This window comes from Camelus ferus, chromosome 9, assembly GCF_009834535.1.
Source record: "Camelus ferus isolate YT-003-E chromosome 9, BCGSAC_Cfer_1.0, whole genome shotgun sequence".
Lineage (NCBI taxonomy): Eukaryota > Metazoa > Chordata > Mammalia > Artiodactyla > Camelidae > Camelus > Camelus ferus.
This window is the reverse complement of record NC_045704.1, coordinates 61,654,925-61,680,086: the sequence shown is the minus strand read 5'-3', so window position 1 is coordinate 61,680,086 and position 25,162 is coordinate 61,654,925. Positions and strand designations below refer to the sequence as shown.

At 32.9% G+C, this 25,162-nt stretch overlaps 1 protein-coding gene and 1 pseudogene across 1 annotated transcript; both read left to right on the top strand.

Annotated features, from left to right (window-relative positions):
* Positions 1–289: 289 nt before the first annotated feature.
* LOC102513398 (bile acid receptor-like) lies at positions 290–24,360 on the top strand. The gene is made up of 8 exons (XM_032488198.1): positions 290–345; positions 11,984–12,092; positions 12,926–13,087; positions 19,480–19,591; positions 21,183–21,545; positions 23,178–23,318; positions 23,988–24,088; positions 24,211–24,360. Exons 4-8 carry the CDS (start codon positions 19,528–19,530, stop codon positions 24,358–24,360), a joined length of 819 nt encoding a protein of 272 aa, XP_032344089.1. The 5' UTR covers positions 290–345; positions 11,984–12,092; positions 12,926–13,087; positions 19,480–19,527.
* LOC116666099 lies at positions 12,081–17,399 on the top strand (annotated as a pseudogene).
* Positions 24,361–25,162: the final 802 nt, after the last annotated feature.

The following is a 25,162-nucleotide window of genomic DNA, read 5'->3' as shown; positions in this document are numbered from 1 at the left end:
TGGAAATATGACAGAAGAAAAGCATGCTATCATTTATTAAATACTGTGTCCACCAGCTTTTTTAGATGCTAGCTATAAAAACAAATCTGGTTGGTTTGAATGGAGAAACATTTATTTTAAGGATATTAGGTTGCCTACAGATCCACTAGGAAGACTGGAAAATCCAGTTCACAGTTGTGCAACCAGGAACGATGTTCAAAATCATGTTTGCAGAACTTGTCTAGTAAGAACATTACACCACTATCCTTATCCCTAGATGCTTCAGCTTGCTCTGCAGAGAGTTTTCAAGTATCTCTACTGTAGTTGCTCCAGGAATTTATTTGCAATTGCAGCCACTACTACAGGGTGAGTTCTGTGCAGTCTTTGCTGTTGGGAAGAGTTGGGCGGGAAGGGTGATATCTGGTCAGCTGAGCTTAAGTCACAGGCCCATGTTCTAGCTGCAAGGGAGGATGCCACATTTTTAGTTTCCATGGTGAAAGCTGGGCTCTGCCTTACCAAGAATCATAAGGAAAGGGACGTTTACAAACATAGTAAAAAGTCTCAGATACCAGGTGGCTAGAAAGAATGGTAAATGTCGTTTACAAATGCTCATTGTGGGCTATGCTAATTATTTCTTCCTCTGCTGTGTCCTCATAGTGCTTTGTCTGCCTAGCAGTTATCATGTTTTACCCTGTGTAGTAGTTACATGTACACATGTCCTACTCCCTACCTAGAAAGGAATTCTGTTTTATTTATATTTGCTCTGCTTGAATAGCCAGTGAAGTGCTTAGTTTACAGTCAGGAGACCAGAGATTTGGCGCAGTTGTTAGTATTTGTTGAGAACTTCCAATTGAGGTGTGCTGTGAATTGCTGTAAACTGAACTCAAATTTGTGATTAGAGAGGCTACTCTCTAAAATATTCTGATCTGAAAATTCTTTAATCTAGAGTTCTCATGTAGTTTTTAATAAACCAAGCCCTGATACTATCAAATCTATAATTTTGAAATTCCGCATATTCAGCGATAATTATGGTGAATATTTCCAGAATGATTCCCTCTCTGAGACTTTAGTTTCACCACTCATAAATAATTAGAATTGTGTTAATTAACACTAAAACAACTATTTACACCATCTCTTCCTTTAATGCCTTCACTTTCTGTCATAGGTATTCTTTTTAGGCTGAAGAGAATAGATTTAGCTGTTCACTCTAATGTTTAGTGTTTAACTTCAGTTTGATAAAATACTTAAATGAGGGTACCAAGTGAAAAATGAGGTTGCTAAATGTTAATGCTTTAATGCTTTTAGTAACTATTAGGGACACTTCTGCATCTTGTCAAAATGATACAAATTCATTCTGGCAGGACTCAGAAGAGCTGCTAAAGAAGAGTCACTTGATTTAAAGAACAAGAAAGAGCAACTATCCTCCTCCACAGATATCATAGAAGTACCCATTCTAACTCTAGCTTTAATGTAAAGGAAAGTGCCAAGTAGTCATAAACACCACATTAAAAATGTGAATAATACCTTATCCTTACAGTTAGAGCCTGAGCTGATCTGTCAATGCCCCATTAAACAAAAACAATCGGATAAGGCCAAAAACAGTCTGCACAAATCCTGTGCATTTCTATACATTATGCCAAACATAATATTGATTAAGGAAAAGGGGAAGTATAATGAAAAGAAGCCTTAGAAGATTTAATTCTCTATTTTAAGGTGCATTTATACAAAATATGTGACAGTCTAAAACCAGTGGTGAAATTCACAGGTAAAAAATGTCAGTGTCATAAATAGTGACTCTCAAATTCTCTCTGATATTATTTACTTCTCTACTTCATATAAAGGAGATTCGCCTGCTATTTAAACTAGGCTATTTTGTTTTTCTCAAAATAAAGACTCTTAATTGGTGCTTCTATAACTCTGCCACTTTGGAGAAAAAGAAATACTTTATCCCTGCAGATTTTCACTAGTATTATGAGAAAATATTTGGCAGTATTATTTTACAAATTCTCTAGATAAGAAAATTGTAAGTAAACACTTTAGAAACCTTTCTTGCCCTTGAAATTGAGATTATTATAAGATTTAATTTCTTCATTGGTTATTTTATTAATATGATTTTTTAAAATGTGTAATAGTCTGCAAAAGCTGAAGAAACTTTGTAAAATATTATTTAATGTTAATTAGAAGCCATACATTTTTGATGGTGTTTGATCATAAACTAGTGCTAATCAATAAGATTTTTAAAATATATTAAGTATAAGTTATAAATAGATAGGAATGTCCTTGTCATTATCTATCGTTTCTGCATTCTGAAAGGTCTGTACTACATTAATATATTAGAAACAACAAAAAGTGAAGAGGTAAATATTATAGAGAAAGTGTCAACTTTAGGTTCAATAAACATTTGTTGAGTAGCTCTTATGTGCAAGTCACTGTATTAAGCACAAAGGAAATAAGAATAAATATGGTCTCTGTTTATAAGGTATACATGATTAATTTATTAGAGAAATATGAGTAAAAACAATTATAGCCCAGGAAGAGAAAGCACTAATAGATACATAAACAAAGTGTCAACTACTGGTGTTCAGTTTTTCTCCTTCAAAATGAGAATAAATACATCTTGAATTCAAAACAGAAGGTGTAAGATAATGAAGTCCTTAATTAGTATTTTGACTTTCTTGAATGCCAGAGGCATTACTTTATTACATCTTTACTTTTACTGCCTGAATAGTTAGCTCAGTTGGTTACCATAGCAGCCATTCATTTTTCATTTATTTATTTATTTAGTCAGTCAATCAAGAAATACTTATTGAGCATCTATTATGAGCCAGTACCTGTGATGGGCACTGGAAACACAACAGTGAAGAAGGTAGTCACAGATCCAGAGTCTAATGGAATAGTGATGAAAAAAGATCATGGACTGAATCACCCTAAGAGCCTTTCCTGCTCCATAGCTACAGACTGACCCCCTTAGCCAGCAAAGTGCAGTGGTGAACTTAGAATAGAAGCACAAAGAACATGCTCAACTAATGATCAGCCATTAGCATCATTTATGCATATAAAGCTTGAAATTCATCATTATCTCTCATATTTTGAATTAGCATTCTAGTTTTTTGCCTTATTTTTCTAACATTCTCAACTCTGTAAAATATGAAATCAGGAGAAAGGATTATAAGTGTGGAACACACTTTTTACAGGATTACAAAATTTTCCCATAAATCGCTTAAAATTTTGTGGCATTCTCATTAAATTCCAATAGAACAACCTTTTAGAATTGAATATTTAAATCTAATCTTTTGTTTTTGGATACAAAAACTGATAATTTTCCTTGTGCAATCTATAAGCATATCATAAACTAAGAAGTATGTCTTAAACTGTCTCCCATGCTCTTTTTTACTCAATCAACTAAAAATTAAGTAGAATAGGAAATAATATCTCTAAAGGTGGCTTGATTAAATAGGAATCTGATTCTTATAGTTTATAGACATAAATAAGTAGCTGAAAACTCTGCTTTTCATATCAGTGAAAAGTATTGTTAAAATAATTACTCTTGTATAAAAGAATTCACATGACTATGCCAAGAGAAATGCTGTAGGTCTTTAGGATTCTTTCATAATAAATGGAAAACAAAAACAAAATAACTTTGAACACTCCTATAATTAGTTGCAGTAGCTTTTAAAGAGATGTTACTTTGCCCAGATCCTATTCTTTGTTTAAAATTTGTTTGACAAGCAATTTATAAATGGTTAGAGGAGGTGGTTTCTGTTTCATTAATGAAGCTGATAATGGTTAATTACTAAAGTGGGGTAAACAGTTCAAAACCAGATCAAGAATGAAAAGCCAATTATGTAGAAATGATCCAGCTGTACTAAATATGATTTCCTTTTACTATTAAAAACCTCAAAAATGTTTTAAAACACTTGATGAAAAAAACCAACCAAACCATCTCTCTTATAACCTTATTTTAATTTTGTTTAGAATTGAAAGCCACATCTAGTTTACTTTTCAAATTCAATGAAACAGGTCCAAAACACAAAATGGAATCACTTGATCTTAACAGAAAATGAAAATCAGTGCAACTTTAAGAGACATTCTTTTTGTTTGCCTAATATGTACTTCAACTATAGAGTCAGGATTTTCTTATTTTGAAATTGAGGTGAGATTCATTATAACATAAAATTAACCATTTTAAAGTGAACATTTCAGTGATATAGTACACTAAGTGTTGTACAACTACCACCTCTATCTAGTTCCAGAGCATTTCATCACCCCAAAAGGGAAGCCCATATACACTAAGCTATTTCTCCCCATTCACCCCACTCCTAGATCCTGGCAACCACCAATATATTTTCTGTCTCTATGGATTTACCTATTCTGGATATTTCAGAATGTGACCTTTTGTGTTTACTTTTGTTCACTTGACAATATTTTTGAGGTTCATTCACATTGTAGCATATGTCAGTATTTCATTTCTTTTTATGGCTTAATATTTCATTGTATTTTTATACCACAATTTGTTGATCCATTCATCTATTGATGGATGTTTATATTGTTTCCACATTTTGGCTAAAATGAATAGTGCTGCTATGAACCTGTATTTATTAGAGTACCTGTTTTCAATTCTTTTGGGTATGTGCTACTTGGTCATGTAGTAATTCTGTTTAACTTTTTGAGGAATCACCAAATGATTTCCACACACTGCATCATTTTACATTCCCATCAGCAATATATAAGGGTCCTAGTTTCTCTACACACTTGCCAACACTTATTTTCTGTTGTTTAAATTGTTATAGCTATCCTAGGGGTTATGATGTAGTACCTCATTATGGTTTTGATTTGTATTTCCATAGTGGCTAATGAAGTTCAGCATCTTTTTATGCATTTTTTTTTTTTGCCATTTGTATATCTTCTTTTGGGAAATGTCTAATCAAGTCCTTTGCCTATTTTTAAATTGAATTGTTTTCTTTTTGTTGTTGATTTGTAAGAGTTCTTTATATATTCTAGGTTCTAGACCTTCATCAGATATATGATTTTCGAATGTTTTCTCCATTCCATAGATTTTTTTCACCTTGTTGGTAATGTTCTTTGATACACAAAGTTAACTTTTATGAAGTTCTGTTTATCTATATTTTCTTTTGTTATTCATATTTTTGGTGTCATATCTAAGAAGCCATTTCCAAATTCAAGATCATGACAGTTTACTCCTGTGTTTCCTCCTAAGAGTTTTATGGTTTAGCTCTGATATTTAGGTTATGGACCCATTTTGAGCTAATTTTTTTAGTATGGTATGCGGTAGGGATCTAACTTCATACTTTTGCAGGTAGATAACAAGTTATTCCAGCACTATTTGTTGAAGAGAGTATTCTGTTCCCACTGAATGGTATAGGCATGTGTATTTATTAGAGTAGCTGTTTTCAGTTCTTTTGGATATGTACCATAGATGTATGAGTTAAAGACTGGCTTTTAAATACCTTCAAAACCAAGAGGATATTTTCATCTTACTACAATGATTCTCAAAAATTTGATCCCAGACTAATGAGGGTGTGACAATTTTCCAAGTTTTCTGTGGCATCATGTTGATAGCTTAAAATTGGCCATGCTGGGAGCATATACACCAGGGAAATTATCAAACGCTACAAATCAAATTTGTTTGTTTGTTTCTAGTGAGCTGTTTCACTAACTCACCACTGCTTCCACTCCTGCCTTGCCTTACTAATTTTTAATAACTCTCTAAGACTCAGCTTAAGTGAAATCTCACTCCAGAAGTCTTCACTTATTTCCCCAGGCCAAGCGTACCTCCTCTCTTTTTTCATAGATTAAGGGATTTATTACAGGGAGTTCGTTGATATGATTGTGGAGGCTGGCTAAGCAAGTCCAAAGTCCATAGGCAGGTGATTAGGACGGGAAAAATCACGAGCAGACTAGAACCCATGGGGATGAGTTTTCTGGAATCTTCCTTTTCATTCTCTTCCCTCCCTCGATCATTAGTCTCTCCTCTCATCGCTATGATCGCTCTCATCATCTTACAAACATAGTCTACTACTTCATGTTAAAAACAACAACCACAATAAAATAAAACAGAAAAATCTCCCTGGACTTTACAGCCCTGTGTAGATACCATCTCACTTCTCTGCTCCTCTTCACAGCTAAACTTCTGGCCAAATAAATAGAAAATGTTTCTCCCCGTGGTGTTTTGCTACCTCATCTCCCATTCATTCTTTAAAAAAATTTTTTTAAATTAAATTAAAATTTTAAAAATTGAGTTATAGTCAGTTTACAATGTTGTGTCAATTCCCATTCACTCTTCAATCCTCTGTAATCTGGTTTTAGTCTCATCACACCGTTAAAGCTGTTGTTGTCAAGGTCATCATGGCAGGCACTTTTGATTGCTTAAACCATCCATTCTCAGTCCCCCTTCTTCTTGTTCATTTTCACTGTAGAGCCTAGAAAATTTAACTTCTCACCTTCCCAGAGTTTCCCTTGCAGTTCAGGGTGGCTGTGTTACATAGTTCTGACTAATGAGATGCAAAGTAATTCTGAGGATAGGAACAGTTTTTCTATTCTTAATAAAGGGACATATGTTGCTGGCACCACACCTTTCTTTTTCTTTTTTTCTTTTTTTTTTTCTGCCTTGTACTTGAGTCCAGGGCAATGATACCCACTTTACAGCCCTAAGGGAAATTTCAAGGGAATCACAGAGACGCAGGCTCTGACAACTGGCTCCCAACTAATGCCTTTAGCTGCCTACATCCAGACTTTTTGCTGTGTGGAAAAAAATGTCAGATTCTTATTTGGGTTTAAGTGGATTTTTTGTTTGTTTCTTCACTCTGAAATTAATTCAATCATCAGTTACTTTCATGCTGATAAGTTCATTGGAAATTTTTCTTTCTTTATCTTATATGGGTTTTCAGTAGCATTCTATAATATAGAATACCTTCTCTATGAAACATATATCTCTCTTTATTTCTTTGATGCCTTTCTTGGCTTTTCTCTTACCTTTTTAGCTACTCAATATATTTTGCTTGTTCAAGTTCCCCAAAGCAATACTTAAATATTAGAATTCCTCAAGGCTATGCTCTGCTACTTTTGTCTTCTTAGGTGATCTTACATAGTTCAACAGCTTTAAATACCATCAATATCCTGAAAACTTTCAGATTGTTATTCTAGCATTGACTTCTCTAAATTCCAGCCTCACAAATCAAATTCTCTGCATTCTAAATGCTTTACAAACATTTTAATCTCAATATGTCCAAAGTTGAACTATCACTTTCCCTTAAAAATCCAGGTCTCTTCCACTCTTCTACATCCTAGTAAACTGTAATATAATACAACAACCAGAAACATGGGCGTAATCCATGATCCCTAATGTGGCAGGTACTATGGATTGGCTCACTTAGCACCCATTGCAATAAACTTCTCCCTGCTTTTCTCTACTTTAGAGACTGGAAAATAAAATATTCATTTCCTAGCTTCCCTTGCAGCTGAGTGGCCAGTGATACAGTTCTGATTAAGGAGATGTAAGTGAATGTCTCTGGAGGCACTTAACTTTCTGAATAAAGTCTCACTAAAAGAAAATCTTTGCAACTCTCCTTCTATCTTTCTTACTGGGACTCATCTGTGGTACCTGGAAGTACAACATCCATTTTGTGACCCTATAGTTCAAAGTAATATGTTAATGATGGGAGAGCAAGGAATAGAAGGATTTTGAGACCCTGATGACATCAATAAAACTGCTTACATTTAGACTTACTTTTGTATGAAGGGAAAACCCTCTGATTAAGTCATTGTAGTAGAGTTTTCTGTTATTTGTAGCCAAATGCAATTTCTGATGCCAACCATCCAATCCATCAGCAAATCCTACAGTTTATACAGCAAAATACATCTTGAATCTGCCCACTTATTTCCTAGTTCATATCACTACCATCATCCTAGTCTTAGCTACCATCATCTCTCACCTGGAGTACTATTATAATCACCTTACTGGTTACCTCACTTCTTTTCTTTCTCCTCTCCCCATATAGCATCAGAATTATATGAATATAAAGTTCACTCATACAGTAGTTTAGTTAGGAATAGAAGAGAATTACCTCAACTTGGTAAAGGACAGCTATAAAAATCTTAGCTAACATCACACTTAATGGTGAAAAACTAAATGCTTTCTCCCTAAGATTAGGAGAAAGGTAAGGATGTCTGCTCTCACCATTCTTACTGAACATAGTACTTGAAGTTCTAGCCATTGTAAAAAGTCAAGAAAAAGAAATAAAGGCATACAGGTGAGAAAGGAAGAAATAAAACTATTTATACTTGCAGATGATGACTGTCTACATAGAGAATTTCAAGGAATAGAAAAATCACTTTAGAACTCATAAGTAAGTTCAGCAAGGTTTCAAGATACAAGATGAACAGAAACATGCGGTCATATTTCTACATACCAACAATGAATATGAAATAACTAAAATTAAAAACAATGTCATTACAATCACTCCAAAGAAAATGAAGTACTCAGGTTATTTACTTAACAAAAGATGTACAGGATTTGTATGCTGAAATTTATGATGAAAGAACTCAAAGACCACCTAAATGAATGGAGAGATACGCCATGGATTTGAAAGCTCAAAGTAGTACAAGTGTCAATTCTTCTCAAACTGATCAATAGATTTAATACAATTTTTATAAAAATCCCAGCAATTTTTTTGGTAGAAATAGACAAAATTATTTTAAAATTTAAATGAAAAAGCATAGGTTCTAGAATAACTACAACAATCTTGACAAAGAAGGATAAAGTGGGAAGAATCCCTCCATTCAACATTAAGCCTTTCTCGATAGCAACCAAAACAGCATGGTACGGTAGTGGTGGAGAGATAAGACGCATAAATCAACAGACAGAATAGAGAACCCAGAAACAGACTCACCCAGGTATGCCCAACTGAATTTTGACAAAGTGCAAAAGATATTCAACAGAGGAAGGATCACTTTTTCAACAAACAGTACTGGAGCAACTGAACATCCATAGACAAAAACAGAAAACAAACCCTTTACTTAAACTTCATATCTTATAAACGTATTAACTAAAAGTGAATCCTAGATCTAAATGTAAAGCTTAAAATATGGAACTTTCAGAAAAATACATAGGAGAAATTCTTTGGGATCTAGAGCTAGGTGAAGAGTTCTTAGATTTAACACTATAAGTACAATCCATAAAAGGATAAATTGATAAATTAGACTTCATCAAAATTAAAAACTTTTGCTCTGCAAAAGACCCTATAAAGAGTATGCAAAGACACACTACAGATTAGGAAAAATTTTTGCAAACCACTTGTGCAACAAAAGAGTAGTATCTAGAATATGTAAACAACCCTCAAAACTCAACAGAAAAAAGATAAACAATCCAATTAGAAAATGAGGAAAAGACATGAACAGACATTTCTCCAAAGAGGATATACAGATGGCAAATAAGCATGTGAAAAGATGTACAATATAATTAGCTATCAGGGAAATGCAAATGAAAACCACAAAATATCACTACACATCTATCAGAAAGACTAAAATTAAAAATAGTAACCACATCAAATTCTGGCAAAGATGCAGAGAAACTGCATTACTCATACATTGTGAGTAGAAATGTAAAGTTGTACAGTTATTCTGGAAAAGTTTGGCAGTTTCTTATGAAATAAAATATACAAATATCATAAAACTAGAAATTATACTTTTGGGCACTTACCCCAGAGTAACAAAAACATGTTCACACATAAATCTGTACATGAGTGCTCATAGCAACTTTATTAGCAATAGTAGAAAATAGAATTAACCCACGAGTCCTTCCACGGGTGAATATCGAATCTGTGGTACTCCCATAACTACTCCCACTAGACTACTACTCAGCAATGAAAATTAGTGATCTGTTGATGTGTACAACAACTTGGATCAATCACTAGGGAAATTATGCTGAAGCCAATGATAAAAGGTTACACAATGTATGAGCAATTATATAACATTTTGAAAAGACAAAATTTTACAAATGGAAGACGAATTAGTGGTTGCCAGAGGTTAGGAACGGGGAGGGGGAATGAGGAGGTGGGTGTGGTTAAAACAGGGTAACATGAGGGATTCTGATATTGGAGCTATTCAGTATCTTGACTGTGTGATAGATACATGAACCTACTACAGGTGATACAATTGTAGAGAACTTAATCCACATGTATAAATAAGTACAGGTAAAACTGGGGAACTCTGAATAAGGTGGTTTATATCAATGTCAAGATCCTGGTTGTGATGTACTACAATTTTGCGAAATGTTACCACTGGGGGAAACCAGATTAAGCATATATGTTCGATACTCTGTGTTATTTCTTACACCTGCAAGTGAGTCTATAATGATCTCTATAAAAATCTCAATTAAAAGCAAACCAACAAATGTTCTTACATACATTCAAGAAATCAATCATCTAAGTTATAAATAATAAATAAAATGTGTAAGCACTTTTGACTGTCCTTTATGATTGAATTACTGCATTCTGTTGATTTTATTTTGTGGTTGGCTTTATTCCTTTGATAAAAAATGTAAGTTTAAAAAACTAAAGTTCTAAACTGTCCTTAGAAACAATGAACAGTACATGTATGTAAATTTTAAAATGGTTATATCCCTCAATGAGTTGCTCTTCTTAGAATAAACTTTGTTTACCCCCCAAAATAATAGCATATTATCCAATTAAAAAAAAAAACAAAAAATATACTTCAGATTGTGTCTTCTCTGTTTAAAATCATTTAATGATTTCTTATTACACCCAGAAGGAAATTCAGACTTCTAAGTCTCTTACAATCTGGTTTTATTTTCTCTTCAGTCTCCTCTTGTTCTAGTCCTGTCTTCTGTCACCATTCACCATACTGGCCTTCTTTTGGTGTTAAACAAGCCAACATACATCAGTAAACAAGCCAACATACATAAGTGTTTTGTTCCTACTAAAACACTCATCCCTCAGCTTTTTCTGTGGCTGGCTGTTCCTCATCCTTTAGGTCTTGTCTTAGATGTCACTTTCTTAAAGAGCCTTCCTTAATGATGTCCTAACTTTACAGCAAACAAATGGGTTAGATTTGTAACTCAGGTTATTTGTAACTGATAAGGTAATGTTAGTATTTTAAAAGGCGTGTATCTATCCATACAGACTAGCTATGTATTGAGTGACAGTATAAAAGAATACATTTCAAGAAATTTTCTCATTTATGCTTATTAAGAAATATCAGTGAACTGTGTGATTATAAATAGAACACTCAGGTGACCGTAGCCTGTGTAAAATTAAAAAAAATATATTCTCCTTTTCTTATTTTAAAATATCAACATATATTTGCATGTCTTTAAGTACCTTAGAATGAGTACTATGCTAATGTCAGTAAGTCTGGAATATTATTATAAACCAGGGAAGTACATGTAAAATTTTGTAGCTGTCAAGTTCTGGATGAGTTAGTTTTTGTGAAACTAAACAAAGAAGATGATTAACAAATGAATTGTAGTATCTCAGGTATAATTAGGGTGGGACTGAAGGTATGAGTGGTCAAGATAATATGAATAAGTGAAAAGTTTGAATCAAATGAGTATGTGAAAATATATTATTTGAATACAGAAACCACTAATTTTGCTTATAATCAGAGGTTAAAATTGGGACTTATCTAACCAATAAAATTTATGAATTATTCCTGATATTTGTATACTGATAGTGAAAGGGTAGTGTTCTCTTAAGGAACAAATGCTCCTGATAAATATTTAGAAGTTAAGCATTGCTTTAAAAAATATCAAGTAGTATATGTTTGTTTTGCTGTTTTTCAATGTAAGGCTGCTAGTAGAATATCACTTCTTTGAGACATAATTTGAAGCCTATTTTTGAAATATTTTAGGATCAACACAAATGAATTACAACGCTGTGATTATTATTTGGTTCACTAATTAAAATTCACAGATACAAGGCCTATTATTTTAAAAAGTAAATAAAACTCCACATGACATGACTTGCAGATTTTACCATGAATTCTGCCCTGTGGTAGATGAAGACCCTTGAAGAATTCATCAGTATTATAGTTTGAAGTCAGAAACTGGAGGTGGACAAGATCAGATGCCAGGAAAGGTAAAGGTGTATACTGAAGCTGTGCCATATTTATGCAAAAGTGGAACTGGGTAGGACTGAGACAAGAGCATAGAGTCAGATTGAAAAAAGTGAGTCATCAGCTCAGAGGAGGTGTGACCAGGAAGATGGAGTTTAGTGGTGGAACATGTTTGTAAACTTGCGTCTACTTGCGTTTGTAGAAATGCCTTAAAGGGATGAGACTATGAGCCTGGTATCCAACAAACTTTATTTATGTAAGTGACATGAAAAAATCATACTGAAATTATTTATAAATCCTGTTCAGCTGCTTGGATTTTCATTGAGTTTCATCTCTGCTACTAAGTAGTTGTGAGAACTTGGACAAGAAGTAGTATTTATTTGTATTGCAGTTTTTCTTTGCCAAAACCATGAGACAGTTGGATTAGATGACTTGTATACATCTAACAGTTGTAGCAATCTATGAATTATTATTCACGCTGTTATTTGGTTTAACAAGTTCACTTTTTTGTAGGTAATGAAAAAATAAACTTCAAGTTTGTTATAGCACCTGTGTTAGTGGAGTGTGAATTTAATGAAGGTTTTTTTCCTTCCTGTATCTATTACTCAGTAGTTTGCAGAGACCAATGTTTTGTATTCAAAATGGGACAATGGCAAATGCAATCAAGAAAACAAAATATTTGTTAAGTAAACAATAAGGGACTCTGGGAGAATGTGACCTGAAAGTCCCAAAGGCTTCTATCACTGATGATCTGGTTATTATTTGATTTATGTTAGCCTGTAACTGCCCTTGTTTTGACCCGAGAGGATTGTGTGGAAAGTTTGTCTCTGAGATAAGCTGAAGCATTTCTCTGCAGATTGTCTGGAGCCTAAGTGTATGCAGCGTGCCCCGCTTTCCACTCCTTGATAAATAGGGAAAAGGTCCCAGTTTCCTCCAGCTGGAAAGTTAAAGTCATTGCTAAATCTACCTCTACTCATACTGTGAGGAAAAGGACAATCTCTAGTAATATCACTGAACTGTGAGTATTTTGTTTTCTCTAAAATAAGAAAAATGTGTTTATGCTGTCTAAATTAAATATGTTAATTTTGTCTACAATTTACTTGAAACTATTATTAAATTGTATGATATTAATAAATTAAAGGGTATTTCTTGAGATATTTAGTTTCCACTAACATTAACTTAATTTTTTCAAGGTGAATAAGCTAATTGTTGTTACTACAGTAGTCAAACTGTAAAAAGCATTTTCCTTTTGAAAATAAGAAATTTAATTAAGTAAAGTAGATTATGCAATAATTTGGTTCTTTCTTAAAGAATGATAAAGTAACTTGGGACTGTAGTTGGACTTGACATTTGATATAATACTGTAAATCACTTCACAATAATCTTTACTGTTATATTTTAAAAATGAAACTTATTTTTAAATCAAGATCTTATTGGTAAAATATATTTTATTTTTTTGAGCAATAGTTACATGTAAATTCAAACCAACTTCAAATATATTCTGATAAAGGTGTATTCAGGGAATTATAATTCTATTGAAAATTCTATGATGCAATAATTGCAAAAATTGTTCCAAATTATGGAAATAGACACAAAATATATTTATATGCCTCTGAAGTATATAAAATATTAATTTCATAGTCATGAATTTTCTAAATACTTAGTTTATTTTCTTTCTATCTTAAACTGTGAAAGCTACTTGACATGATATTAAATACTTTTTTCATTTAAATCTGTATGTGGATTATATGATTCCATTTATATGAAATGTCTACAATATGCACATCCATAGGAACAGAAAGTTGCTTAGTGGTTGTCAGGAATTGGCGAGAGGAAGGAATGAGGTGTGATTCTTACAGGTATGGAATTTCATTTTGGGGTGATGAAAATGCTCTGGAATTATATAGTGGTAATAGCTGCACACTCTGAATATTCTAAAACCCACTGAACTGTATAGTGAATTTAAAAGAAGGAATATTATGTTCTGTAAATTACATCTCAATAAAACTGTATAATAAAACTATGAGAAGACTTCACAGTGTAAAATCCTCCCTGTACTCTAAAGTTAAAGGATAGATTCTTATGAAGGAATCAAGAAGCCTTAATTTGCGTTATTATTCAAATATATTCTTTTCATTTTTCCTGGTTCCAGTAAGTTCAAAGAGTTTTGGCTCAAAGAAACACTACCATAAAAAATCCTTTTAATAATTATGCATCATAAAGCACTATCACTCATTTTTTAGTAGAGGCTACTATGAAAACTAAAATGTTTTCCTTGTGAAGCAATCTACTTTTCAATTATGTCCATTTTAAGCAGTGAATTATTCATGATTCAAATGACATATATTGCAAGAGTAAAAATGTAAAAACTGTGAAATTCTTTAACATACAGATGTAGTTTTCAGAAATCAACATTTTTCCTGTTAAGGTTGTAGATATATGAAGATTTACTAAGGGCAATTTATGGTTAAAGCAGAGGATATGCAAATTCATTTATGCAACTAGGCAGCTTTTCAGTAACATGGCTTTCATGATCTGTGAAAAGCACGTTTTTTTATAAAGTCATATTTGTTAAAGAAAAATATAGACTTTGCCCATGCCAAATTGATCCTCTTGATAAAATCTCCTCTCTGAACTGAGTTTTTTTCTCTTTAAGTAAATATTTACTGGGAAAGATAACCAAATGAATCATTCCAAACCCACTGTAACTTTTCTCTTTATTTTAATAGGATAGGAAGTTTTTGATTACATATCTCTCTCTATGTCATTAATAATTACTTAAGTGTTTTAAACTAATTTTATAAACACACTCTGAAAGATTTGTTTTACCATGAATACATATTATAATACTTCTATTAAACATTTAAAAGTGTGAAGAAAAATTTAATTAGTGAAAATTTTGTGTAGAAAATAATGTAACTATTACTATAGCATATAAAATAGGTAAATATTTCATAATTTAAAAGGCACATTTTACTCAGTGGCTTATTTATGTATATGTCCCATATATACCCTGGTATATAAGCATACCTCATTTCATGGCACTTTGTTGCACTTTGTAGATACTGAAATTTTTACAAATTGTGGCAACCCTGCATCGGGCAAGTCTGTTGGCACTATTTTTCCAACAGCATTTGCTCACTTTGTGTCTCTGTGTCACATTTTGGTAATTCTCATATTTCAAACTTTTTTATTATTATTATATTTGTTATTGTGATCTGTGATCATTGATCTTGTTTGTTTTTTGGGGGGGGATAATTGGGTTTTTATTTATTTATTTATCTTTAATGGAGGTACTGGAGATTGAACCCAGTATGCACAAGGCATGCTGGGCATGCACTCTACCACTAAACTATACCCTCTCCCTGATAATTGATCTTTGATGTTACTATTGTAATTGTTTTGCAGCACCAGGAACCCATGCCCCTATAAAACAGTGAATTTGATCAATAAATGTATGTGTTCTGACTGACCCACTAAATGGCTGTTGCCCATCTCTCCTCTCCTTGGGCCTCCCTATTTCCTGGAACATAATTATATTGAAATTAGGCCAATGAATAACCCAACAATGCTTATAAGTGTTCAAGTGAGAGGAAGAATCTCATGTCTCTCACTTTAAGTCAGAAACTATATGTGATTAAGCTTAATGAGGAAGACATGTCAAAAGCTGAGTCAGGTCAAAAGCCAGGCCTCTGTGCCAAACAGTTTGCCAGGCTGTGAATGCAAAGGAAAAGTTCTTGAAGGAAATTAAAAGTGCTTCTCCGGTGAACACACGAATGATAAGAAAGTAGAACAGCCTTATTACTCATAGGGAGGAAGTTTTAATGGTCTGTACAGAACAGCAAACCAGCTACAACATTCCCTTAAGCCAAAACCTAATCCAGAGCAAGGCCCTAACTCCCTTCAATTCTATGAAGGCTAAGATTGATGAGGAAACTGCAGAAGAAAAGTGTGAAGCTCACAGAGGTGGGTTCACGAGGTTTCAGGAAACAAGCCATCTTCATAATGTAAAAGTGCAAGGTGAAGCGGCAGGTGCTGATGAAGGAGCTACAGCAAGTTACACAGACGATCCAGCTAAGAGCATTAATGAAGGCAGCTCCACTAAACAACAGATTTTCAACGTAGATGAAACAACCTTACATTCGAAGAAAATACCATCTAGGACTTTCACAGCTAGAGAGAATGCCTGGCTTCAAAGCTTCAAGGGAAGCCTGACTCTTGTTAGGAGCTAATGCAGCTGGTGACTTGAGTTGAAGCCAATGCTCCTTTACCATTCTGGATACCATTCTGAAAATCCTAGGGTCCTTAATAATTATGCTAAATCTACTCTGCTGTGTTCTATAAATGGAAAAACAAAGCCTGGATGACAGCACATCTGTTTATAACATGGTTTACTGAATATTTTAAGTTCATTGTTGAAACTTACTGCTCAGGAAAAAAAAATTCTTTTCAAAATTTACTGCTCATTGACAATGCATCTGGTCACCCAAGAGCTCTAATGGAGATAGACAAGATTAATTTCGTCTTTATGCTGCTAACACAACATCCATTCTGAAACTTACGGCTTTTGACTTTTAAGTCTTATTATTTAAGAAATGTATTTTATAAGGCTATAGCTGCCACAGATAGTGATTCTTTTGATGGGTCTGGGCAAAGCAAATTGAAAATCTTCTGGGAAGAATTCACCATTCTAGATGCCAGTTAAGAACATTCATGATTCACGGGAAGAGGTCAAAATATCAACATTTACAGGAGTTTGGAAGAAGTTGATTCCAACCCTCATGGATGACTTTGAGGGGTTCAAGACTTCAGTGGAGGAAGTAAGTGCAGTTGTGGTGGACACAGCAAGAGAACTAGAATTTGAAGTCAAACATGAAGATGTGACTGAATTGCTACAATCTCATGATAAAACTTGAACAGATGAGGAGTGGCATTTTATAGATGAGCAAAGAAAGTGGCTTCATGAGATGGAATCTACCCCTGGTGAAGATGCTGTGAAGGTTGTTGAAATAATAACAGAGGACTTAGAATATTACATAAACTAAGTTTGTAAAGCACTGGCAGGGTTTGAGAGGATTGATTTCCAATTTTGAAAGAAATTCTACTGTGGGTGAAATGCTCTCAAATAGCAGTGCTACAGAGAACTCGTTCATGACAGGAAGAGTTAAATTGATACAGCAAACTTCATAATTACCTTATTTTAAGAAATTGTTCCAGCCATGCCAACCTTCAGCAACCACCACTCTGATCATCAGCAGCTAACAACACTGAGGCAAGACCCTCCACCAGCAAGAAGATTATGACTCTCTAAAGCCTCAGATGATGGTTAGCATTTTTTTTAGCAATAAAGTATTTTTTAATAAGGTGTGCATTTTTTTAGGCATAATGCTATTGCACACTTAAGAGACTACAGTATAGTTTAACCATAACTTTTATATGCACTGGGAAATAAAAAAAATCATGTGACTTGCTTTATTGTGATATTTGCTTTATTTTGATGATTTGGAACCAAAACATGCAAGATCTCTGAGGTACACCTGTAGTTCATAGACTGAAAAAAATTTTCTGCTTTAGACAATATTTGGGGGCATTTATTTTTCAGTATTGGAAAGATTTGGTTTGAGAACATTGTTATTTATGATATGAACCCTGACAGCAGCATTGTTTTAAGATACTTCTGTGTTTATTTGCCAGGATATTACCAGTTTTGTTTTAATGCGTTACCTCTGGTTTATTCTGTATTATTTCTTAAATGAAATCTCTCTCAGCAAAAGTCTATGACAAAGCAGTACCAAATACTTTAAAAATTTCAGTGGTTTTCAGATGTTTAATATTAAATGAAGCCTAATGATAAAAGCAGCGATTTTAAAAGAAGGTGGAGTAACAACTTCAAGTTTGCACATGCATTTGGAATTTTCTGAAATCTATTTGAGACTCAAAAGAGAAGTGTGGAAAGGTCTTAACACTGTTGCTAAAAAGTATCACACAGGTTAAACTGATAGCATTCAGAATTCTTTTTGTATGGAGGGCCAATTATCCTATTGTGATGTAGGGAAAACAGAAGTGGGTACTGGCTGGGCCTATTGATTTTAGTTCTTACTTTTCAAGGAAAAAGTCATATTGAAATTGCACTTATTTGGGGGCACCACCTTTGCTTCATCTGTTCCATCCAATGCTTCTTTTGCGTGACTGCTGCTGTGCTGTCAGAGAGTGGAAGATTCAAGTGCTTTTAAAGGAGCTTGGAGTCTATTAAATAATAAAGGAGAAATTTCGGCAATATTACTATTTGCATCACCTTCAGGGATATAGAAACCTTAGCCATGAACCCATCACACGCGAAATAAATCTAAGTAAAAGATTTTTCAATATAATCTCAGAAGCTATCTCAGAAGTTTGTCATGCATATCTTTTGGCATGATTTAAAACCCATTTTCTTCTTTTTTGGTTCTTTTAAATGGTGAAAACAGTTTTTATGTTCTAATAGAGAGAATAAAGCTATAAAATATGAAGGATTCTAGAGTGACCATTATTTTCTTTTAATAACTTCCAATTTCTTTAACTTTGATTTCCTGTTTAAGTCTATTCAAAGGTTCATTATTTTTGGAGTTCCTTCCTGGGAAGTAGCAAAAATAGCTTTTCCCATAAGGTATAGTCTTAGATTTTGAATAAGTTTTCCTCATAACAGCTTATCATTTTGGGGCTTTATTTTTAAAAACAAAACACTTTTCAGTAATCAAACAACTGTTTTCATTAGTCAAGTAGAACCATGTTTTAATGTTTAGCATATCACAGTGCTATAAAAAATTAATATTTACAAAGAACTTAAAAGATTTAAAAAAGTGCTACGAAAGCCATTCTTTTCCTACCCTTTAATTTTCTTTATGAAAAAGTACTTTTTCTTCCTAATTCATCTAAATTTAGAACACTGAGATCTTGAAACTATTAGAATAATAATTGTAGACTCTGTTTAAGTCAAGAACTGTGCTGGATTTTAAATATGTAATTAAACTCTCCCAACAACTTTGCTAGATGTGTTTTATTGTTTCTCTTCTACAAATGAGGAAACTGAGGTTCAGGGAGGTGTAATAAATGACCCATAAATAAGTGGTGAAAACAATATATGAAGTCTAACTCCAAAGCTTGGTACCCTTTCAAGAGCTACAATGATTATTACAAAGATTTAGATTATTTATAAAGAGCTGATCAATAAGAAATTGTTACAATTAAATAATTTGGTATGTAGAGATACGAAAAATCAGTATTCTTCCAGTTAAAGTGTAAATATAAATGTCTCATGTACAAAGTCTACTAAATTCTTTATTTTTCAAAAACAGTACTGTAATTTTACAAAATCATATGGATTTGATAATCACACTTTCCAATAGTCTACAAAATTTTTGTTCCCTTCAGGTTCTATTTTAGCATTCACTAATGAAGACGTGAAAATTGGACAAAAGAATGGCCAGTACTTATGTCACTGCATCTGATGGGTATTGTCTTGTTGAACCAGTGCAGTACTATGGTATGTCACAAAAAATGACAGTAAAATAGTTAATAAAACTTTTTTTGGTGGGAATTATGGTTAATCACAGTTTTCTGTTTTTGTTTTTTGTTTTTTGTTTTTTTAAGAAATTAACAAATTAACCAGTGACTTTATTCCTGACTGGAGAATATAATTAATTTCAAAAATCAGAAATACTAAGATTTTGTAAGCCAGAATCAAATGTAAAGAAGAAAAATTGTATTCAATTTTTAAAAGTAGAATTAACATGCAAATTAGAAGTTATTTTTAGGGATTAGCTGAAGCTAGTTCACATGCAATTTGGAAAATGTAGTTCAGAGTAGCTATTCAATGTACTTGAAATTTTAATCTTAATATAAGACTTTTATCAAAGGGAAAGAAATAGAAAACAGAATTTAGGAGACAATAGGGATTTTCTCCAAAAAGACTAAGATTGTAATTACAATATGAATTTTGTTTTAAATGCAGTTTTCGTTTACAGCTTGAACTCTGATTTCCATACCAATGGAACATTAGCCAGTATTCTGCAGTCTTGATACTCAGCCAAGAAGGGCCCCCTTCTATAAAAAAAGTTACATTATTTTTCCCAATAACATTTTTCTTGTATCAGGCTATTATGTTATTTATTCAACATTTTGCGTTGGATTGGCTGCTATAAAATTGTAAATGATTTATGTGAATTAATAGGAATTATACTGTTTACCAGTCTTGGAATTTTGGGAATAAAAATAAATCAGAACGCCTTGTGATTCAGCACCAGGAAAATTACAAAATTACTAGATATAGACATAGAGACATTAAGTATTCCTGGGTCTTTTTGGACCCAGTTTTCTGGATTTAGATTCAGTAACTCTCCTGAAAACAGAAAGTAAGTTGGTGTTTGGGAGCTTCTGATAATAATAATAAAGATATCCATTAAGTATCATTTTGTATTATATACTTTTGCATGTCATACTTATTTCATCCTTACAGTCACCCTGTGAGGTAAGTGAATTTATCTCCAGATATTGCTAGTTAGAATTGATAGACAACAAAACAAAACAAAAAGAAACTAGTAATTTAAATAAGGTCTACAAATGGTTAAAGTATATTAAATGAGGAGTTCAAACAAAAAATTTTTTTGCTGGAAATAACCAGATAACTGGTATTGTATTTTAGTTTGATTTTTTTTTTTTTTTTTTTTTGGGCAAGGGTGAGGGTTGGATAAATTATTAATTCATTTCTTTACGGATCTGACTGCACTGAAAACAACTGTATCCATGACAAGGAAAATGCAGATGATAGGGAAAAGCTTTCATTCCAAACTCTGGGAAATACTCATTTCTACTTAAGGAGATAGACTGGGTTGGTATATAAGCCATGAGCAACCCTTTCTCCCAGCTCCTGAGCAACCTCTGCATAATTCTGGGATGGCCGCACTTATCATGCATTGCAATTCAGTTTACTGTCTGCCTCTCAAGCTGAAGAGCAAGTCCCTGGGATATAGTGGACATGTTAAACTAATTGTGTTTCTTGAATATAAAACTCTTTGAAATTTGAAAATGATTATGAATTTTGACTATCACCTTTTTTTTTTATGTTAAAATACTAGATATATTGCCAGAACAAATCAATTATCAGCTACATGACACTGATTTTCAAGAACCTCCTTATGGCCAGTGTTCTACTGTCCAGTTTCCTCCAGCTCTACAGTCTCAATCTTTACAAAGTCATTTCAACACTTATCGCTTGGATCCACAGTTCAATGGTGGAGAGTATGGACTTGTTTCCTGTGAATTAAATAAATCCACTTATGTGGTTGCCCATGATGCTGAAGATGGTTACCTTGGAATAAAAAGGTCCAGAATATCTCATTCTTCTATTCGAATTAAGGGACAGGAAGAACTCTGTGTAGTTTGTGGTGATAAAGCGTCAGGATATCATTATAATGCCCTTACTTGTGAAGGTTGCAAAGGTAAGGATAAAGTTAAAACAAAACTTAATCTTAGTGTTCACTGAAGAGTGATGAAATTTTAAGCATGTAAGAATATTCTTACTTTTTAAAATGTGAAAAATAAAACCAAGGAGAGTCCTTGATGTTTTTAAAGGTGATCAGTCTGTGGGATCAAAGACATGAACATGGAATGTAATAAAGTTTTGACTCGGTTTTCTTTTCAATTTCAAAGACTTTTACATTTAAATATAAATTTCAAAACATTTATGTAGCAAAAAGTTTCCATGTTCCTAGATGAATCTGATGTTGGAATGGAATATGTCTGTTAAAACGATGTCAGTGTTAACAATTACATCTTCTCATGTGGCTGATAATTTATGGATTAGGAAGAAATTTGAATTAAATGACTTCTAAGATGCTATCTTTTTGGAATGCTCTTTTGAAAACAATTGAAGAAATCTTCAAGTGAAGACCATCATTGACAATGGCATTTTCAAAGAGCGAAATAATCCTTGATGATGTTTTGAGGTTTTGAAATACTTCTTATTTTAATTCACAAATGCAGTATTGGGGGCAGAACCTGGAAATGATTAGACCAATACAGCACTAGGTAAACATGTCTGTTAGAAGTTCAGGGTGAAGTTTTATTGTCAGAATCTCACAACTCATTCCTGTCAAAGAATAGCCAGTTGAAGATCAAGGGGACTAAAGGTAAAAGCTTTATGAATGGAATAGCTGGGCCAGTATTTGCTTAGTCATAAAAATGCAGGGCCTTGCTGTTCAAACTAAGCTGAAAAATGAGGCACAGTTCTGGAAACATAAACTGAGCTTTCTACTCCTTTTTTTGAGTCAGAGTAATGAAACTCTCGCTCTCAAGTGTGTCTATGGATAAAGAGTATTGCAAGGTTCTAAGAGGGTTCTAGTTCACTAATCAACTTCTCTGCTTGGAATGGAATAAGATGAAGATAGCAGCGATTATCGCACAGGAATGGGAAATGACAGAGGTAATGGGAAGAGGCTGCTATGCGTGGATTTAGGAAAATGTAGACACTCCACCTCCTCTCCCTAACACACATACACACACACACACTCATGGCCCATTCAACATCTTGGACCAAATAAATTAGCAATATTTTCTCATCTGGGGAAATGCTAAAAAGGGAGAAGGACAAAGGAGTTAAGTTTGGATGAATATCTCTTCCTTTACGAGTTGAGGTGGAAATGTGAGAAGAGAAACAGAAAGGCTTTCCTTATAGTTTTATTTTACATTAGCACATATTCTTTCTGGGGAACCTTGAGAGATGTGTCACAGAATCTTGATATTCTGTAAAACATAGTTTTAAAAATCTTCTGGATGATATATTATAACCATAGTAAAATAGAGTTATTTTAATGTGTTGGGGTTATTTAGTTTAATCTTCAGATAAATTATGGACAGGAACAACCTTGGAATAAAATATATCAAACAGGAGAGGATTAAAACAATTATCCAGATAAATGTATATTAAACCAAACTTTCTTATTGGGGGAAAAATATTTTACTGAAATAACTTTAACTAACTTTATTACTTTACTATGGAGCTATATATTAATAAAAATAAGTAACTAAAAATACCTACTTAGTAAAGTTTTAAAAAATCTTTTTGTTATTAGGGTTTTTCCGACGTAGCATCACCAAAAATGCAGTATATAATTGCAAGAATGGTGGTCACTGTGAAATGGACATGTACATGCGTAGAAAATGTCAAGAGTGTAGACTAAAAAAGTGTAAGGCAGTAGGAATGTTGGAAGAATGTAAGTGTTATTGTTTTTTTTGTTTGTTTTTTTGAGAGGGATTTTAGTTTTTCTTACCTTGCTGGGAACTTAATACATTCTTCAAGTTATTTTGAATATATTTGAACGTAACATATTTGTCTGAATTTAAGCTATTTCTCTAGCAACTGCTAAGTTAGGATAGCCAGTTACCAATCTAGGTAATTATTTCAGTAAACTCTGTTTTATACTATATTGCTCTAACTTTGGTAATAATCATATTTTCTTCTTAATTGGAAATCATTGTATTTTCATGTTATTCAACCTAAAGTTATATAATTCACCTAGAAAAAGCAGAATTATAAATTAGGAGTTTCCCTTCAATGTACCAATCAACATTCTGTTGCTTCCAAGATATAATTAATGTGGAAATTTCACTAATATAAAAAGGTCTAAATTTATAATTTGGAGATGCAAAATTAATATTAATTTATGTCCAGGACGACTATGTAATTTTAAGTAGACAGGTAGTTGTGTTAGGAAAAGGAGAGAGTAATGTAGTCAATTTAATTGCTGTTGTACATGCTCACCAAAAAAGAAAGGTTCTTTGTGAAAAGACAAGTTTATGATATTTGTGTACAAGACAATTTTCATCAAATCCCGTAATTTGCTATACCTAAAACATTTTGTATGAATTTTCTAATGTTACAGGTTTGCTTACAGAAATCCAATGCAAATCAAAGAGGCTTCGAAAGAACTTTAAACAGAAGAATAACAGTTTTTGCTCTAACATCAAAGTGAAAGAGGAAGGGGTAAACAACAAACTTGTGTCATCCACCACTAGATCTGGAAAAGTGAAATTTCCTGTTTTGTTAATGATGCTGTCTTATTTAATAAGTATACACTATAGTTTTGCCCCTATATTTTCCTACAGATTCAGGAGAGCGTGGAACTAACACAAGAGGAAAATCAGCTCATTAATAACATTGTGGCTGCTCATCAAAAATACAAAGTTCCTTTAGAAGAAACACAAAGCTTTGTATGTGTTCATTACTGGCAAGAAGTAATTTGTAATTACTGTTAGAAAATAACAGCATAAATATAAGTTTAAAATTTAAACAGCTATTGGAAAGAAAAAAATTGTTAATCTTATTTCTTTCTGGTGGTTAGCTGCAGGAATATGCAAATCCTGAACTGAGCTTTTTGCAACTCTCCAAGACAGTTATCCTACAAATAAAAATGTTCATGGATTTTACCAAGGGACTTCCAGGTAATCACCTTACCTCTGGAAAAAAAAATTAATTTAATACTTAATTTTTTTAAAGTTCCTTGTTTTAAAGGAAGGAGATGTTTTAAGGAAACAAAACCTATTTTTCCACTAAAACTGCTTCTAAATTCAAAACCATGTTTTACTTTATTTGCTTTAATCAATCAGGTAGGTGAAAATAGAAATATTTAAAAATATACAGGTGACTTCGAAGACTTAGAGTTAAGACAAACTATGATTGGTTGTATGTTTTATCTTATTTTTATCTTTGGAAATACATTATTTTTGGTTTTTAGATAAAACATGAAACAGATAAAATTCCCTGTACAATACAAAAAAAATCAACCCACTGTTGGCCAAAACTTAGCTATCTATTTACATATACAGATAACTCTCTGTAAAAATAAATTCTTCAAGGTTAAACCAACTATGTTTAATTTGTTCTTACCACAGGAAAGTATTAATATCCAGTTCTGATGAAAGTACCCCAAAATATTACTGTGTGGAATCAAGAATTTTATTCAGATTTGAAGTTACATATCATGATTATTCTAAGGGAACAGTTAGGATTCATATCATAATTAAATAAATAATATAAAAATGTTAAATCTTATACCTG